Source organism: Erpetoichthys calabaricus, chromosome 4 (genome assembly GCF_900747795.2).
Source record: "Erpetoichthys calabaricus chromosome 4, fErpCal1.3, whole genome shotgun sequence".
In the NCBI taxonomy this organism is placed as follows: Eukaryota; Metazoa; Chordata; class Cladistia; order Polypteriformes; family Polypteridae; genus Erpetoichthys; species Erpetoichthys calabaricus.
The window spans coordinates 181,557,812-181,578,418 of NC_041397.2; the positions used below are offsets into that span (position 1 = coordinate 181,557,812).

The 20,607-nt window shown below is 40.5% G+C and overlaps 1 protein-coding gene across 1 annotated transcript in view; it reads left to right on the plus strand.

The window, feature by feature from the left end:
* slc9a7 (solute carrier family 9 member 7) overlaps positions 1 to 20,607 on the plus strand; it is a 226,174-nt gene that overhangs the window by 173,620 nt on the left and 31,947 nt on the right. Inside the window, 1 exon segment of the mRNA XM_051927093.1 lies at positions 2,885 to 2,948. Within this exon segment, the coding sequence (XP_051783053.1) occupies positions 2,885 to 2,948 (64 nt within the window).

Here is a 20,607-nt window from a genome sequence, read left to right on the forward strand (position 1 = left end):
AAAATTCCAGAGGGAGCTATAAAGCAAGTCTCCTTGGTTGTAACTGCTGCCTGTAAGGTGGATATTTAGGACACACAGTCACATTGTGTTTAATAATCCCTTGGCAAAAATCAAGTTACACAGGAATAGTTAAATCAGAATTTGAACAGTTGTTTGAACTCAAGCTTCTTTCTTTCTTTTTTTTTTTTTTTTTTTTTTTTTTTTTTTGCAACAAAGTATTGGATGTTTGAATGTGTAACAGGTTTACCCAAACTGTGATCCTATAAAGGGAGGTTGGATTTAACTTTTTGTGCATACTAACCTCAATTCCATTTAATGGTGTATTTGTTGTTGTTCTTCTCAGCATGTTTTCCTTTACATTTTTTTTCCTTGGCTAAGTAATCTGTGATGGCCTCACACAGTGGCATTTGCACAAAGTTATTGACATAAACAGCATCATTTGACTGTTTGTGGTTTGTTTCTTGTTTACTCTTCTGCATTTGCTCACTTGAACATATCCTTGAAATGCTTTCTTAAATACTACTGCACAGTAATTAAGACTTAATTTAACCTTTTTCTTTTGTTTATTGTGAAAAAATAATAGAAGTTTTTACACCTGATTGTGTTTTTTTTTCTGTCTGAAGAAAATTGTTTCTGATTTTAAAATAACCAAAATGTCCAGGAGCATGTGGCATACAGTCTTTGCTGAAGAAACTAGCAACAGTGGGAGAAAGATATGTCTAAACTATTATATATAAACCAAATCTGAATCATAATTGAAATGCAATGTCTGCCCATAAATTTGTTGTAATTCAATTGAAAGTCGATTATAACCATTTTGCACACCATTTTCATAAAGTGTAAATGTATTTGGTTGACATGGTCAATGCATAGACTTTTGCTGCTGCCTCATGATGGCAGGGTTCAGAGACTTAATCCTGCTAATCTTACTGCAGATTTTGCATGTTCTGATCTTTGTCTGCATAGCTTGATTTTGTTATTTATTTTTTTAAACCTACAGGTTACAGGTATGTTGGCATAATTGACAACTCTAGCTCTTACATGGACTCACACTTAGTCTAGGCTTTGTGCATGCATTGCATCATTTTCTGGCAAAGTAAACTCCAGGCTCACTAATCCTAACCTGAATTAAGAGAGCTAGAAAAGTTTTAAGCGAATAGTTAATTATTTTGTCAAAAGTTTCAGCTTTAATAAAGATAATAAAGCAATTTTATTACACAGATGAAATTTAAAAATTTTGACAACAATTGGAACTTATGTGTAATGTTTAATTTGAATAAAATGTTTAAATACTTACAACTAGTGTGCACAGTATTCCATCCAAGAAAAAGAGCCTCTTATGGTGCTCTTCAGTTTGAAAATTCTCTTTTGCAGGATTTCTCCAGTTTAAGCCCTACATAAAGCATTTTTCTCTCTTCTCTGTTAGTCTATAAGTGCTGTATTTAAAATTTTAGTGCATTTTTACAAAGTATTTTTAAAGCTTGGGCCTTTACTTTTAAGACAATTTTTTAAAATCTCAAAATAATATTCTACATGTAAACAATTTAGAACAGTGGTAATTTTCACTGTGCCCCACTAACAGTGTGTTGTATGATGAGTTGCACATCCCCACGTAATATCCTTTATCTATAGAATGCTTTTCAGTTTGGTTCCTTTTCCCAAGCTCTTTATTTGGTCAAATTTCAAGTTTGACATTTGCCTTCAGTCAAATTAGCAAATCCCAGCTTCCTGTACAATAGCCGCACTGTACTTTCATTGATGCAGCCTTGTTCCTCAACTCTCTGTTTCCACTAATTCAGAGCAAGGGATTCCAATGTAACGCTGCTCTGCATTTCATTAATAAGGCATCTATTCACCTGTAAAGTAATCTTTGTCATTGTGTGCTGAACATATTTTAGTCAACCTGCTGTTTTATTAATGCCCTAATTGACATTGCTGGTATTTTAGTCCAGTATCCTCTTTTTCCATGACTGCAACTATGATGTACTGATACAGTACAGTATTATTTTGGATGTTATTTTATTGGGAGTTTCTAAGTTTGCTGAAAGGGATGTTCAAATAGATTTTTCTAAACTGGTTGGTTTCTTGCATTTCATTGCTGCAACACTGCACAAACATTTAAAAAAAAACTGGATTAGAGCTGTGACACAAATAGGGATTTTTTATTTGGACAGACTTAAAATTATAAGAATTCACACACATCTTGAAAGTAAGTTTATGTAGGTCATCTTTTAGAGCATTAAAAAAAACGAATGAAGAGTTAAAGTAAGATCTTAATCTTGTTTATCAAAATGACAGTGTAAGACTGAAAGAACATCTAGGTAGATGCAAGATTACACAGGCTGACATCAAAGGCAGATATCCTCATTAAAAGTAATCTTTTATCTCGGTTTACTGAAGCTGTCTTTTTCTGTATTACTTATTTTCACAAACTGTTCATTTTTATCACAGCAACCCAGCCATGTGTGTGCACCATTTTAAACTGGCCTAGAAAAATTGCTATTACCTGTAGTGTCTCAAATTCATCTATCTTTCTCTCCCTTCTTTTTTATTTTACAGAAATGTAATACAAGGGTAAAATAAAACTTAACATCCTGATAAAATATGATTCTAGTTAAAACATTATGAAAATGTCATGGTAGTTACTATTTATGAAGGTAAGCTAATGAGGATCAAGCTTGAACAGATCCTGTGGTTTCATTATGAAATGCTTTCCTCTCAAACTGCTGCCATATAGACAATCCAAGGAAAGCTAAGATGGGCAATGTCTATATATGTTCTGGGAATGCTCACGTGTACTGAGAGCAGCACTCATTGTTGTCTTTTTGTCTTTTTTTAATTGTGATTTTTTTTCTGTGTTTTTGTTTTGTCGTCTTCTTTTCAGGGTTGGTGTGGATCCAGATGTGGATCCTCAGCCCACCAGCGATAGCTTTCAAGTGCTGCAAGGGGTAAGTGTATTAGATCTCTTTTAATGTTTTGATAGTCCATGCTTAATGAAATATCAGTGTGATGAATCAGGAAATCCAACTTTTATTCTGAAAACCATTAACTCCTGCAGTTTTATCAGGCAAAATTCCACAAAGAATGCATTTTTTGAAAAAACAATATACTTTTGTCATTTTTCTTTTTTCCCTTGGTTGTTAGATTTCACTGTATACCCGCAAAAACTGATATGCAATTCAGTCACACTTAGAGTTGACACAGAGTTGGTGGTTTTATTATAAAATATCTTAAATATTTTAATCACAGGAATCCATCTCATTGTTAAAAATAAATGAACTTGCTTGAACAGAATGATATAATTTGAGAAAAGGGCTATTGTATATGTGAAACCCCTATATACCCCTTACAATGGTTTCCTTTCTTTGTGCTCCTTCAGTATCTGCTGAAGACTATGTCTTTCAGACACAAACCAAATCTAAGCTTTAGATACAGAGCTGATTTAAATGTATATGTTGCACAGCACTTCTTCCCTACTAAGAGGTGGTAAATATCTAGGTTGGTTATTTATGTATTTATTTATTTATTTAGAAAAATCAATAGTTTAGGAATCCAACCTTTTCTTTCATGTGAAAAAACCTTAAGTAACATGTTAATTAACCACTTTGATGATGCATTGCGCATTTATTATATTAAGGTGCTACATGAATACAAAGTGATTCAAATATGTGCTTAATCACAGGAGAATTATAAGAACAGTATAGCACTCTGCTGCATTTACACATTAGGAGTGTTGGCATTGGGTGTAGTAATCTCTTAAGGGAAATCTCCACCTAATGTTTTTTTTTTTTTTTTTTTTTTTTAATATGTTACTCTGTTGTTTGTTGCGGTGGCTGAGAAAAGGATTTGAATCTCATGTTTTCGTGGAGAAACTATAGTCAAAGATTCTGTTTAGATAAGTTAAAATATATATCTGACAAAGTGTTCATTATTTTGCTTCAGCAAAAACACCTGGAAGATGTACTGAACAAGTGTCATTGGTAAACTTAAGATGAAATTAAGACAAAAAAGTCAAGTCTTAAGCTTTCATTGAATCCGTAAAATAATGAACATTTTATCAATTATATATTTTAACTGGATTTTGGTCCTCTTTCTAACCAGCATCAATAATTTAAAAGAATTAAGAAATATCTTTTTTTATATACTGAATAAGTACAGTGAGGTATAGTGGCAATGTGGGTATCACTATAGTATCTCAAATCCATTGTCCTGGGTCTTAATCCTGTGCCCAGACATTGTTTGTGTGGAGTTTGCAAGATCCAAGGGGAACTGTGTGGGTTTTCATCCAGGTGCTACAGTTTTCCGCTCATATCCCCAAAGACTTTCAGATTGGCTTATTTGGTTATTCCAGACTGGCTAACTGCACTAGTTTAAGAATTTTATGATATGTAAGGTTATTAATAGCAGCAATGGCTTGGACTAAATCTTTGTCAGGTTTGCTTATTGCATGTATCATTCTGTCAGAATTCAAACCTCGTTATTTCACACATCTTCCAATGCACCTATTCGCATCCTTTTTGTTATACCTGGGGTCATTATTGTGTTCTGGGTCTTTTTAGAGTATACACTCAGACCCTGGTGACCTAGCAGGGGTTGATCCTGCCCCCCAGTGTTGTTCATGTGTACTGGCACCAAACACAAACCACCCCCCCAAAAAAAAAACACACCATACACAGATATCCACAACTTCTGTAATTTTCTCTGAATGCTTTCTGGCTGTGTTGAATTGTGATGCCAAATAATTTAAAGACCATGTAGTGTGATTGCGCTGCAAAGCCTCTACAGCCTATCTCTTCTACTCACACTAGGGGGCTCCTCCCCCTGCTCGCTTCACTCGCCAACCCCTGGTGTTGGGAAATTACAAAGAGCGTGATGTATGAATGAGATATAGCATAGTGTGAAGGTGTAGATGACGCAGATAGGAAGCAAACAATGAAGTGTTTGGCACAGTGTAAAGGTTTATTGGAAAATTTCTTTGTAAACAACATTAGTAGTAAAGATGGTGTCTTGTCCTTGAATAAGTTTTCCTTGGCATGGAGCATTTATGACCTTAACTTTAACGTCAGGTGAACGTCGAACTTGTGAGAAGGCCACATAAAGTTGTCCATGTCCAAAAACGGTCTCAGATAGGTAGATGCCAACCTTGTCCATGGTTTGTCCTTGTGATTTGTTGATGGTCATGGCAAAGGCAGGTTTAATGAGGAATTGTTTCCGTTTAAGTGTAAAAGGTAATTCCAGGTCAGAACTTGTAAGGTCAATTCTAGGAATTAGAACAGTATTGTTAGCATGTGATCATGTAAGAACTGTTGCTTGAATAACATTGTGTGTCATGGTGTAGACGACTAAACGTGTACCATTGCATAAACCCTGTTTAGTGTTAAGGTTTCTTAATAGCATGATTATTGTTCCGTTTTTAAGGCTAAGACTGTGTTGTGGTAATCCGGCTGGGTTAATAGTGTTCAAATATTCTAAGGGGAAATTAAGATGGTCATTGTCGTCATCAGAGTCAACTTTGTCAGAGCTTAGAAAGAGGTGTGCCCTCTCCAGGAAGTAATGAAATGACCTGGTTATTAATGTGATCAACATTAATATTTTTTGGACATAATATAGTTCGTTGTGTTAAAAGGGGTATTTGGTCTAATGAGACCGCTGTTCCAAATATCTCCGTAAGTAAGTCGTCGCAGATAAAGGGTTGAGGAATTGTAATAATATCTGGGTGAAGTACATCTGTATTGGTGAGTGTACCATCTCCCAGTTGTAATAACCAATTGTTATATTCGGGATCTGGACATCGCATGTTTTGTACCAACTGTATCTTTTGAAAGCAATGCCAATTGTCTGCGTAACATTTTTTTTCCGCGGTTTTAGAAGCGCGTTGTAGGCGCCAACGTTTATTTTTTTTTTTGATGCGGGTTCGTGTTTGTGGTCCCGTTACTCGAGCCGTCTCGTTCTGTACCCGTGATCGTGAATTCATGACTTGTTTGATCTTTATCGTTAGGAATATGGATAAGTAATAAGGAGGATCGCACTCACTGTTAATATGCGGACTGTTCGTTTCTTCGTATTATCACCAATCGGGTCTCGCGCCTGTATATGTATTGTAGTCTGGTCTCGTTGTTTATGTATGATGTCGTCGGCGTATTTTAAGGTGGACTGAACAATAGCTGAGCGCATGGCATGTGGAGCAATAGCTAAGCACTGTCTAAAATCTCCTCCTAATAAAAGTACCTTTCCTCCAAAGGGAATATTATTATTCATCAACGTTTGTAGAAGTTTATCAATGGTGTTGAGTAAGTGAGTGGATGCCATTGTACATTCATCTATAATTAATAGTGTGGCAAGACGGATGTCACGTGCATTGTTACTGTTCATTTTCATAGTGGATACTGATGTTTCTGTGATTGGGACTGGTATTTTGAATAAGGAGTGACATGTGTTTTTGGAGTCGAGACATTTTTTCTTCCGCGGTTTCAGAAGCGCGTTGTAGGTGCCAACGTGTGTTTTTTTTTTTTTCATGTGGGTTCGTGTTTGTGGTCCCGTTACTCGAGCCGCATCCTTCTGTAGATATGCAGGATATGAATGTAAAGGAGGCAGTGTAATTTGACCCTTTTGACAACAACGTGTAAATTCATTACTTGTATTGCCAGTTGTTTGTTCAGGGAAGTTAAGTGAATGACAATGATTGCAAATGACATTCATTAATCCCAATGAATTTTCATGAATAGTGGACTCATTATTGAACGCGTTGTCAGCTAACTGGCGCAATCGTTTAGCAGGTGTCTGTCGTTGATGTCCTTGACGTGTATCTTTTGCTTGTGCCGTTTGAGAGGCGCGTCGTTGTATGTGCAGTATTTGGGACGTGCTATTCTGGAGCTGTAATCGATTTGCATGTGCTGTGTGAGAAGCCCGTTGCAGTTTACGGTGTTCATTGTTTGTATTGAGCCTTGCCCGTTTTTGTATGTTTAATATGGAGCCTTTTCTGTGGTTGAACGGTTAATAGTGCATCAGTGTAATGAGATCGATCTATGCTGCATAATTTGAACGTGTTCAGATGACATATGTTTAATACGGACGGTTCGTTCAGTAATGGGGCTTTGTGTCTCATTTCTTATTTATGTTAGTGTGGTCGTGGGTCTGAATCCTCCTTTTTGTGTATGTTTCGTGTGCTATGTCCATAGTCTGTCCCGTTTCGTGTGCAATGGGTTTGTGTGGCGCTCGCGTCTGACTTCTTTTTTTTTTTTTGTGTGCAAGGGGCGCGTTGCCTCACTTTTTTTTTATCTCTGTTAGTTGAGGGGGTGTTTGTGTGTCGTGGGTCTGAATCCTCTTTTTTGTGTGCGTACCGTTTCGTGTGCTATGTGGCGCTTGCGTCTGACTCCTTTCTTTTTGGTGTTCTAGGGGCGCGTCGCCTCATTTCTTATTTCAGTTACTGGAGGGGGGCTTTGTGTGTCGTGGGTCTCAATCCTCTTCTTTGTGTGTGTTCCGTTTTGTGTGTCATGGGCGTCTGACTCCTTTTTTCTGTGTGCTATGGGCGCGGCGCCTCATTTCTTATTTTACGTTGCTTTCCATCCGGTTTCCGTTGCTTGGAGGGGGGGGGTTTTGTGGGGGCGCCTGCGCAGTACGTCTTTTGCGTCCACGGCCCATGGCCGGATGTCCCTGCGTCCATCCGGTTTACCATTCTCGTTTAGTAATATGGATACCAGTTCTTCATATCTCTCTGTTTCTTTCATATTCCTCTTCCATTTGGTCTTCCCTGGAAATCATCTGTTTTAACAGTACTGCATGTCTAACTGTTTCAGACATCAGGACCATATCTGCTGTAAATGTGGTTGCTGCAATGGAATGCAGAAACTTGAGTTGAGTCCCCAGATCAGTCTTCAGTTGCCAGTTTTGTTATAAGAAGCTGATTTGGTTGCTGTTTCTCGCCTGTTTTGATGTGTGGTACAGTCTATTCTGGATCATCCCTTTTGAAAATGACCTCTGCTATCACTTTCAAGTTTGTCATTCTAGCCATATCCAAAATACATTGAGACAAAATTGCCTTACTCAAGACCAGAAAATGTGCAAAAAGGGAAAAAACACAAAAAAGTAAACCAAGACAGTGCTAAATTCACAAGTCCAAACAATACTTGTGCAAAATAGTCAAGTAAATACTACTATTAATATCTTTCAATTTACAGTGGAACCTCGGGTCATGACCGTAATTTGTTCCAAAACCCTGGTCGTGACCCGAAGTAATTTCCCCCATTTTTTTTTGGAGTTTTAAGCACAGGGAAAACATGAACTTTTGAAAAATCCATAGTTTAATAAACAACCAAGAAGAGTAACAATGCACGCTACGAACCGTTCACTGTAAACAGAAGTGAAGTGAAGGTTAAAATCCAATAGAAAAAAGTCTTCATTAAATACAACGAGGTTAAAACAATGCTCGAATCACTCTCTTTAAAAACAAGCCCGGTGCATTCTTTAACTGCCTTCTTGGCCTTACGTGGCCAGCTCTCTCTCTCGTGCTCTCTTTTACGCTCTCTCTCTCGTGCTCTCTTTTATGCTCTCTCTCTCGTGCTCTCTTTTATGCTCTCTCTCTCGTGCTCTCTTTTATGTTCTCTCTCTCGTGCTCTCTTTTACGCTCTCTCGTGCTCTCTTTTACACTCTCTCTTGTGCTCTCTCTCTCTCGTGCTCTGTCTCTCTTGCGCTCTCTTTCGCTCGCTCGCTCACTCTCTCGCTGCACAGGGAGAGACTGAACACATGTGGATATCATCGGTGCGTACGAACCAGAAGGGAAACTGGCTTGTTCGTCACCCGAGTGTGTGGTCGTGAACAGATGCAAAAGTTTGGCAAACTTTTTGGTCGTAACCCGATTTGTATGTGGTCTAAGACATTCGTGACCCGAGGTTCCACTGTACTACTATACTGCTAAAAATAAATACTTGTCTATAAAAACTGGTTTGTTATGTGTATTTTACAGAGAGTTTAGCTGTCTTATTGCCTGTGGAAAGAAGCTATTGCACATTCTGGTAGTTCTTGATTTTATGGAGCAATATCTCCTACCAGTTGGCAAGAGATCGAACTGTTCAGTAGAGGGGTGTGAGTAGTCTCTCACAATGCAGAGGGCTTTCTTCTTGCGTCTGTCCTTAAAAATGTCCTCTTACGATCATCACCACATGTTGCAGAGTCTTCCTGTCAGACACATTGCAGTTTCTGAACCAGGATGTAATGCAGGCTGTCAGGACACTCTCAGTAGTGCCCTGGTAGAAGATGGTGAGGATGAGAGGAGGAATTCTCGGTTGCTTCACTCTTCTAAGGAAGTGCAACCTCTGCTGAGCTTTGTTGACCTGGTGTGTGGTATTGAGAGTCCAGGAGAGATCCTCAGTGATGTAAACACCCAAGAATTTTGTGCTGCTGACCCTCTCCACAGGAGAGCCACTGAAACGCAGTGGGGGATGTTCAGCCTTTATTCTGAAGTCCGCAATCAACTCTTTTGTTTTGTTGACGTTAAAGGACAGATTATTGTCCCCACAACAGCTCATCAACTGTTCCACCTCTGCTCTGTAAGATATTTCATCTTCATTACTGATGAGTCCTACTACTGTTGTATCATCAGCAAACTTTGTGCTGGACTTTGTACAGTCATGTGTTAGCAGAGTAAAAAGCAATGGACTGAGCATATAGCCCTGTGCTTTGTTTGATGGTGTGCGATGCCTTATTGCCAACACGTACTATCTGTTGTCTTTCTGACAAGAAGTCTAAGATCCAGTTACAAAGTGAGGTGTTCAATCCGACCATAGAAAGTTTTACTATTAGCTGCTGTGGGATGATTGTATTAAAGGTTGAACTGAAGCCAATAAACCAGTGTGATCACGTCATCTGTGGACTGATTGGAACAATACGTGATCTGTAAGGGGTCCAGTGAAGGTGGGAGACTAGCTTAAATGTGACTTATGACTAGTGCTGGGCAATATACCGGTTCATACCAAAAACCATTTTTTATTTTTGTTATAATATGGATTTTTCTTATAGAAATGATAAAGTTGAACATGATGATACAGAAGAACGTTTGTCGAAAAAAAGAGCCGTGTCTGTTGTCTGGAGATACTTTGGTTTTAAAAGGTTGGATGTGGACCATTATGTTTAAATGTGTGAATACTATTTCTATACTACTGGATAATACTGCAAGCCAAGTTGTACTTGTTTTTATTTTTTTCAATACTGTGTAATGTTCCTGGGTACTGTGTAATAGTGTGATGACATGCTGAATTTATTCTCAACATTTCCACTTTAATCTCAACGCTTATGACGAGAATAAAGTCAACATGTTGAACTTATTCTCGTAATTTGTCATTAAAGTAGAACATTGTAAACTAAACTTCATCTTAAAATGAAAATTTCATTTACTATATTTTCTCAAACCCCGTCATATTTTATGTAGCACATAAAATGCTTTGTGTTAAGTGTTCCCCGAGCCATGTTAATTGCTACGTGCTCCTTAAACTGACTTCCTCTTGCATTAATTTCATAATTTTCCTGCTCCATGTGGGGGTACGGTTACGTGGAGGTTGCACTGCTGCCTCACAGCAAGGGGGTCCCAGGTGTTCCCTGCCTTGAATTTGCATGTTTTTCTGGTGGGTTTACTCGGCGTGCTTCAGTTTTTTTCAAAGTCATGTAAGATTGGGGGGTTTTGTTCTGCTATATTGACCCTGCTAGTGTATGTATTGCTCGTATTCACCCTGCGATGTGCTGGTGCCCTGTTAAGGATTTGCTCCTGCTTGCTGGGATGGGTGCAACCCTGAATGGATGGCATAATTAAACATGTATATCGAAGATTTTTTTTAAAGTTCTGAACACTCTCTGGTCTAAGTTTATAACTAGTTTTAATTTCACAAAGACGTTTATTGTGTGGTGATTGGTTATGTGGAGAAAGAAAGAGGAAAGATAGGAACTGGGGGTTTGGTACGTCAGACAGAGACGGCACACATGCAGTAAAGAAAGCTCACTCAGAAGAACAACAATTGAATTCTGTGTTTGTGTCTCCGACCACCAGATACATTATTTAAGTTAAACCTGTGCATACCCATTCATACATCCAGTTTTTCTGAGCCTCGTCACACCTGCCATAAAGTTCTCTACACTGAACATACACCTGGGGACCCCTTACTGCGAGGGAGCAGCACTACCGTGCCTGTTTAATACCTGCTTTAATGCATTTCATCATGAAAATTTATCTTAGCATTCTACATGTTCAGAGAGCAGGAATAACATGAAGTGAATGTATTCTGTGCAGCGATCGCTGCCTGCGCCTCCTCTTAGTGCAGAGAAAGTCAGTTTAAGAAGCGTGTAGTGATTAACAACTGGGTTGGGGAACACTTAGCACAAAGCATTTAATGTGCTACATTAAATTATGACTGGGTTTGAGAAAATCTAGTAAATTAAACATTGATTTAATGATGAAGTTTAGTTTACGACATTCTAATTTAATGACAAAATAAACTATGAGAATAAAGTGGAAATGTCGACTTTAATCTCGACATAAGCATCGAGATTAAAGTGGAAATGTCGAGAATAAAGTCAACATGAATGGACCAGCACACGAACTAAGAAATACATAAATATAAATCTTCATGGTGCCCCAACAGAAGATTTGTATAATCTCGGGCTTGTACGAATCATTGGATCTTGTACAGCAACAAACTTACTCGAAGCGGTTACTAAACATTTAAAATCGTTTGAAAAAGATTTACCAGCAACATGTCGTCTGATCCACAGGAGACGGTGCTTCTGTTATGACCAAATTCGGTAAATTATGTCCTACATTTTACCAACTTTGTCTTAACCACGGTATTCACCTCAGAGTGTGTGATACTTTGTATAAAACTAAACCAACTGCGATTATGGATATGGAACGCGAAGCAGAAACAAATGATGCGGAAGATGATGATCTCTTTGATGATTTGGATGTTGAAATGTTCAGAATTGAAGAAGAAAACCTTGTGGAAGCAAACGACATTGATCAGATTATCACCGATGTTCGAAAGGTGGTAAAGTATTTTAAATCTTCTTCTATTAGAAATGGAATCTTACAAGACAAAATTAAGGCAGAGCTTGATCACACCAAAGAGCTAATTTTAGACTCAAAACTCGTTGGAGTTCTTTGGTGAACATGATAAGTGTTTTCGTGAAATATCAGCAATTCTTTGAACAGGCTTTGTTAGAATTAAACTGTTCACATATGCTGGATTTAATAGATTTTGAAGTGCTCAAAAACTTAATAAATGTACTCGAACCTACCAAATTGGCAGTCGAAGTCCTAAGTCGTAATGATACAACTCTCTTTTCAGCCGACCTCACCCTGAATTATATGAAAAAAAAGATTGCAGATTGCAAAAGTCAAATAGGGAGTGAATTGCTGCAAAACATTGATAAACGGCTGAATGATAGAATGCATTCGAATTTGATCGATTTGTTCAAGTCACTTAAAAACCCAAATGTTGTTCTTTCAAAACAAGCCTTATGTTTAACTACACAGCTAATAAATAGACCTTTCCGAAATTCGGTCTCAGAAGTCAATTCCACGGACAATTTGCAAGAACCAATATTAATTGACGAAGATGAAACAGTATTAACAATGGAGGAAGAGTTCAATTTAATTCTGAAAAATGCAGGTTAAAACTGATGATATCCAAGCTGATGATTTCAGAAATCAACGAAAGGACTTTTTACTTTTCAAAAACACCAAAAAGTGAACCATTTATCTTGAGAGGCTCTATGACGCCCTGTGCACAGTGAAACCTACTTCAACAGACAACGAAAGAACATTCTCGCTGTCTGCAAATTTTTGCACCAAACTTAGATCGGCATTGGGGGATAAGTCTCTTAATGCTTTGGTGTTCCTTAAATATTATTATACTAGTCATTTAGCCCGTTACAATAACAGGCGCTAGAACAGTAGTGCATAAACATTAGTAGGAGCAGTCTATATTAAATGGCAAGGGACTTTGACCTCATTCTTTTTGTTGGTCGTATTTTTCTTTCTTTCAGCCTTTCTTTTGTTGATGTTTACTTGCTGAGCTGACCGTTCTTCGTGGGCTGCCACCGTGTATTGTGTGTCTTTAATTTTCTGTGACACTAATACTGTCTTGTACGGCTCTATTCAATAAGGGTGCGCACAAAAAGGAGAGCTTCAAAAGGGCGACCTCAATTGAGCGCGGCGAATAAAGGCATTCGTAGATAATTTAGTTCAAATGGCTCTGGAATATGTGAAGAGCAACAAAGGTGCAGATCTTTATTTACGCGCGCCTTTATTTGCTGCGCCCAATTGAGGTCGCCCTTTTGAGGCTCGCCTTTTTGTGCGCACCCTTATTGAAGGATGCCTGTGCGTGCCCTTATTGAAGGGTACCGTCTTGTACATCCGCTGGCTTGTACGTCCGTAATATACCTTTAATTTTCTCTGCCGGTAATACAGGCGTGTGCGTCGGTAATATGCCTTTAATCTCCTCTGACAGTAATACTGGCTTGTATGTGGCTGTAATATGCGTCACTGTATTGTGTACCTTTAATTTCCTCTCGCAGTAATACTGGTTTGTATTTCCGTAAAACACCTCTAACTTTCTCTGACAGTAATATCGCGCATCGCACCGTGCCCCGCGCATGCGCACTTCATCAGAAGACACCCACACATGGACACCTGGACGCACATAGGGATTTTATATATATAGATTAGAGCTAATAAAAAAAAATACTTGTAAAATTTATGTAGATAATAATAAACCTTTTGTATCAAATGTAAAATTCAGATTTTTTTAATACAATGATTTTGGACCCAAACCCGACCCGGACTCGCCGGGTTTCTAAAATATTGGACCCGGAATCGTCAGGTTTTAAAAAGCCGGGTTTTCAGAAGCGGTAATCCCACAGCTTTATGTGAATTGATGCTCCCCAGTGTCCTGCTCATGTCAGCTGTACACAGTCTAAAGCACCAGCTCACCATCAGGAGGGTGGCTTTCTTCCCTGGTGTATAATTCAATGCCTCAAACCTGATGTAGAACTTATTCACTCTGTTGGAGTAGAGAGGGGAAGGGGGGGGGGAGCGAACACATTGATGACCTCAACCTGTGGTGTTATTTTATAATCTATTATGGCTTGAATCTCCTGCCACATGCACCTTGTGTTTCTGGAGTCACAACATTTTCCCCCAATTTTTCCTGTGTACTCCAGCTTAGCCTTCTTGATGGCTCAGGAAAGGTCAGTTCTTGCTAGCCTGAATGATATTTTGTATCCCGATCTGAAGTCCGTATCCCTGTTTCTCAGCCTTCTCCGGACCTCTGATGGCTTCTGATTCACCCAAGCTGTAAAGGTTTTGATAACTGTGACATCACTTATGCACTTCTGTGTATAGCCAAGAACAGAAACGGTATTCCTTGACATCCATCCATCCATCCATCCATTGTCTCCCGCTTATCCGAGGTCGGGTCGCGGGGGCAGCAGCTTGAGCAGAGATGCCCAGACTTCCCTCTCCCCGGCCACTTCTAGCTCTTCTGGGAGAATCCCAAGGCGTTCCCAGGCCAGTCGAGAGACATAGTCCCTCCAACGTGTCCTGGGTCTTCCCTGGGGCCTCCTCCCGGTTGGACGTGCCCGGAACACCTCACCAGGGAGGCGTCCAGGAGGCATCCTGATCAGATGCCCGAGCCACCTCATCTGACTCCTCTCGATGCGGAGGAGCAGCGGCTCTACTCTGAGCCCCTCCCGGATGACTGAGCTTCTCACCCTATCTTTAAGGGAAAGCCCAGACACCCTGCGGAGGAAACGCATTTCAGCCGCTTGTATTCGCGATCTCGTTCTTTCGGTCACTATCCATAGTTCATGACCATAGGTGAGGGTAGGAACATAGATCGACTGGTAAATTGAGAGCTTCGCCTTGCGGCTCAGCTCCTTTTTCACCACGACAGACCGATGCAGCGCCCGCATTACTGCGGATGCCGCACCGATCCGCCTGTCGATCTCACGCTCCATTTTTCCCTCACTCGTGAACAAGATCCCGAGATACTTGAACTCCTCCACTTGAAGCAGGATCTCGCTACCAACCCTGAGAGGGCACTCCACCCTTTTCCGGCTGAGGACCATGGTCTCGGATTTGGAGGTGCTGATTCTCATTCCAGCCGCTTCACACTTGGCTGCGAACCGATCCAGAGAGAGCTGAAGATCACGGCCTGATGAAGCAAACAGGACAACATCATCTGCAAAAAGCAGTGACCCAATCCTGAGCCCACCAAACCGGACCCCCTCAACGCCCTGGCTGCGCCTAGAAATTCTGTCCATAAAAGTTATGAACAGAATCGGTGACAAAGGGCAGCCCTGGCGGAGTCCAACTCTCACTGGAAACGGGTTCGACTTACTGCCGGCAATGCGGACCAAGCTCTGGCACCGATCGTACAGGGACCGAACAGCCCTTATCAGGGGGGGCCGGTACCCCATACTCTCGGAGTACCCCCCACAGGATTCCCCGAGGGACACGGTCGAATGCCTTTTCCAAGTCCACAAAACACATGTAGACTGGTTGGGCAAACTCCCATGCACCCTCCAGGACCCTGCTAAGGGTATAGAGCTGGTCCACTGTTCCGCGACCAGGACGAAAACCACACTGTTCCTCCTGAATCCGAGGCTCGACTATCCGACGGACCCTCCTCTCCAGGACCCCTGAATAAACTTTTCCAGGGAGGCTGAGGAGTGTGATCCCTCTGTAGTTGGAACACACCCTCCGGTCCCCTTTCTTAAAGAGGGGGACCACCACCCCAGTCTGCCAATCCAGAGGCACTGTCCCTGATGTCCATGCGATGTTGCAGAGGCGTGTCAACCAAGACAGTCCTATAACATCCAGAGCCTTGAGGAACTCCGGGCGTATCTCATCCACCCCCGGGGCCCTGCCACCAAGCAGTTTTTTGACCACCTCGGTGACCTCAGTCCCAGAGATGGGGGAGCCCACCTCTGAGTCCCCAGGCTCTGCTTCCTCATTGGAAGGCATGTTAATGGGATTGAAGAGGTCTTCGAAGTACTCCCCCCACCGACCCACAACGTCCCGAGTCGAGGTCAGCAGCGCACCATCCCCACCATATACAGTGTTGACACTGCACTGCTTCCCCTTCCTGAGACGCTGGATGGTGGACCAGAATCTCCTCGAAGCCGTCCGAAAGTCGTTCTCCATGGCCTCCCCAAACTCCTCCCACGCCCGAGTTTTTGCCTCAGCAACCACCAAAGCCGCATTCCGCTTGGCCTGCCGGTACCTATCAGCTGCCTCCAGGGTCCCACAGGACAAAAGGGTCCTGTAGGACTCCTTCTTCAGCTTGACGGCATCCTTCACCACCGGTGTCCACCAACGGGTTCGGGGATTGCCGCCACGACAGGCACCGACCACCTTACGGCCACAGCTCCAGTCAGCTGCCTCAACAATAGAGGCACGGAACATGGCCCATTCGGACTCGATGTCCCCCACCTCCCTCGGGACATGGTTGAAGTTCTGCCGGAGGTGGGAGTTGAAGCTACTTCTGACAGGGGGCTCTGCCAGACGTTCCCAGCAGACCCTCACAACACGTTTGGGCCTACCACGCCTGACCGGCATCCTCCCCCACCATCGAAGCCAACTCACCACCAGGTGGTGATCAGTTGACAGCTCCGCCCCTCTCTTCACCCGAGTGTCCAAGACATGTGGCCGCAAGTCAGACGACACGACCACAAAGTCGATCATCGAACTCAGGCCTAGGGTGTCCTGGTGCCAAGTGCACATATGAACACCCCTATGCTTGAACATGGTGTTCGTTATGGACAATCCGTGACGAGCACAGAAGTCCAATAACAAAACACTGCTCGGGTTCAGATCGGGGGGGCCATTCCTCCCAATCATGCCCTTCCAGGTCTCACTGTCATTGCCCACGTGAGCATTGAAGTCTCCCAGCAGAACGAGGGAGTCCCCAGAAGGTATGCCCTCTAGCACCCCCTCCAGGGACTCCAAAAAGGGTGGGTACTCCGAACTGCTGTTCGGTGCATATGCACAAACAACAGTTAGTACCCGTCCCCCCACCCGAAGGCGAAGGGAGGCTACCCTCTCGTCCACCGGGGTAAACCCCAATGTACAGGCTCCAAGTCGGGGGGCAATAAGTATACCCACACCCGCTCGGCGCCTCTCACCGGGGGCAACTCCAGAGTGGTACAGAGTCCAGCCCCTCTCAAGGAGATTGGTTCCAGAGTCCAAGCTGTGCGTCGAAATGCGAAAATTGATGCATGTGGCAGCTCATCTGGAGATGTTCCAGTCAATACTTCCAAAAAATTCCGAAATTACTGAGGTTCCACCCTCTGGCCACACTCTGATATGCTTCCATACAGTCTTACTGTGTTTCTGTACCGTTTTGTAAGCTGGAAAAACCATAAGAGAAATGTGATCTGAGTCTACAATGTGGGGATGGGGAGCTGCCTTGCAAGCTACTTTGACATTTGTGTACACCAAGCCCAGCGTGTTAGCTCCTCTACTTGGAAAGTGGATGCACTCTTGGACTTTAGGAAGATTGTGCCTCCAGTTACAGCAGCATTCTCTGAGCCTTTGGATAACACCTGAAGAAGTGCTTTAGGAACTGTCTTCTTAGGCAGAGTGGTTATTCTGGTGTCACTCTTTCCCCAGCAAAAGAAGTTGGATAGACTAAGAAGGCCATATAGTCCATACTATTTGCTTTTTTTATTTATTTTTTTTAAATTAAACTGTTCCAAATCACACTTCCTTCACATGTGCACACACCTCCTTCTGAACCAGCTGGTGTATTTGTATTTCTTTGCCTTGTGCCTTATCATACTGGGCTCTTGGAATTCTTCCCAGGTGTCATTAATTCTACCTTTTAACTATACCACAGTTGTGATTCAGCCTGGTGATGCATTCCTGTGCCCTCCTCTTCCTCTTGGACCTCACCCCTATGACAGCCATTACAACTTTTATGCCTGAAAAGTCTCTCAAATACAGCTCCTAAAGCAACCCTTACTTGAAACTAATCCCATAACCTGTGTAGAGACCCCATGCCTCTGGGGTCCCCAACAAGAACAGTCCGTTATAAGCCAGTTTAACAAGCATACAAAAAAAAAAAACCATAATACAAAATTTAAAAAACAAATTACCAAAGACACTAAAATAAAAATTGCAGAAGATCACAATATCAAGAGGGAATTCAACTAAAGGCGCAATGTTTTAATGCACTAACATGTGCAAGCCAAGTCTCCAGCCAAGTTTTGTTTTTTTTTTTTGTTTTTTTAATTTACCCTGCATTTCTCATTGTTTTATTGCTGCATGATGAATTGCTTTTAGCTACAGGCACAGACAGTTAAGGCATTGACATATTTATATCTATCTTGTGATACAGCAGATACAATTTTTTGTAGTATCTCAATTCAGTTGTTACAAAGATTTTTTTAATGTGGATGTTAGTATTATGTGATAGGCATGGTACCTCCTGGCCTGTCTTATGTTATACAGATCTTCCTTTGTCTTTGCATGCTTTGCCAAGGGTATAAAAATGGGCCATAGTTGCACTTTACTGTCAAGTTCAATTGAATATTGTCTTTGTCTGCAGTACTGAATTTACTCTCTGTCTGCTTTTATGTCCAATAAAAAAGGTTTTCCCCTTAAGTAATGCTCCTGACTTTAATAAATGTTAAATTAAATGGACCTCCCCCAGGCATGCAAGAGCTTTCTGGAAATTGCACTGTAAAACTATTGTGAGCTGATAAATATTCCTTAATTAGGACATATATACAATTTGTGTATTCCATCTGTTTTCATATTTTTATTATGTGGTGTTTGTTTAACTACGACTTTAATCCAGATTAACCTATATATATTATGTTTACACATACTGTATACATTTTGTACATTTAGTGCATTGGTAGAGTAAATGATTTTCACAGCGTCACACAGTGAGATAGAGGTAGTAATAGAGCCAGTAGTCTGTAACTGTTCAGAGGATGCCTTAATCCTGGAAATAAAAAGAAAGAAAAGTATGAAATGGGCGTATGTTACCTTATAAACAGTAGAGGTACATCAACCAGCAGACAGCCTACACATTTCTTATCTCAGCTAGCTAGTTTTTATCAGTCACACACAGATGTTGGGAGCGGTAAATCTGTCAGATTCTTGTGATTCACCAAATTGCACTTTTAAATGTCTCAAAAAGACTTTGTCCTGAAAAAAGTGATATTAAAAAAATCATAGAATAAGGTATTAATGCTTATTTTTCTTTTTCTATTTTCTATTAGCGTCAGTAGTTGGTAACAGTATAATATTGCTGTTGTATTTTTTTTTAATTATTGTTGTGGTAAAATAATCAACAGCAAAATAGTTTTTTTCTTGCCTTTTCTGTTGTGGAATCCTGTGATTCTGTGTGGTGAAGTATTAACCTCCCTTTGTGCCTGTGTTATCAAACATAGCAAGTCCAACACTAAACCTGGTGTTAGAGAGTTTTCAGATGCAATTATTATATCTGGAGGGCCCTTAGAGAAAAGGCAGCTTGTAAGACGTATTGCAGGATTCTAGAGTTTTTAATTTCAGCTTTTTGTTGTGAGACTCAGTGTTAACTTATGTAACAAGATAGCTGTTTTTTGTGGTATTAGATAGGGTCATACTTATTATAATAACCATACAATATTTGTAAAAGAGTTAACATAACCACAAACTGTTAAATGAATGCCTGGAATGGTACAGATTGGCCTTTTTTTCTGTTGTTACTAAAAGACGTGGACTTAGAGGAATTGTGCATTTGGCATGTTTACTTAATTTCCAGTTTTTTTTTTTTGTTTTGTTTTTTTTTTTTATATAAAGTATTTTAGGGTACTAATAACCATTGTTTTTATAACTTTACTCTATTTGCTACAATAACCTCCTTCTAAATATGGGCTACAGTAGTTGTCTGTACCAGTTTAATTTTTATATCTTTCTTTTTATATCTTTCACTTGTCAGACAGATTGCTTTAAATCTTGGTGATTTAAGTGGGCAAGATTGCCATACATAATGCATTCCCAGAAAGTGCACTCTTGAATCAGTGGAATTTTTGGAATGTGTTTTGGCTAATAATTATTAAGTGGGGGGTATTAAGATATTATGTAGGCTATAGAGATGGTATATATATTACCAACTGTAAAAATACTCTTACTAATTTGTGTCAGAATCACAACAGTAACATCTTCCCTCTTGTCATCATTGTCTTTGGTATATTTATTTTTTTTAAAACATGCTGAAAGTCAGATGACATAGTTGTCGTTTTTTCATCTGTCCATGATGGTTCGTTCACTCACAAATTAATTTAGTTCACATAGCTTTCAAAATTGTTGCTGTCGTATCACTTTAAAAATTATGAAAATTTACAAACAAGAAGGCTGTTTGATTGAGCAAACTTATTTGGTTTGTAATAGCTGATTTTAGAGTTCTATTTGATTTCCTCTTAACTGACAGTATATTTAAAATGGGTGCATTATCAATGATTGTCTATTCCACACCCTTTCAACACTAATTCAGAAGCAGTTTCCTATTTTCCATTCCAGGAGCATTGGTCACTTGACAGGAGGCAACTCTGAAGTGGGCACCAGTCCAT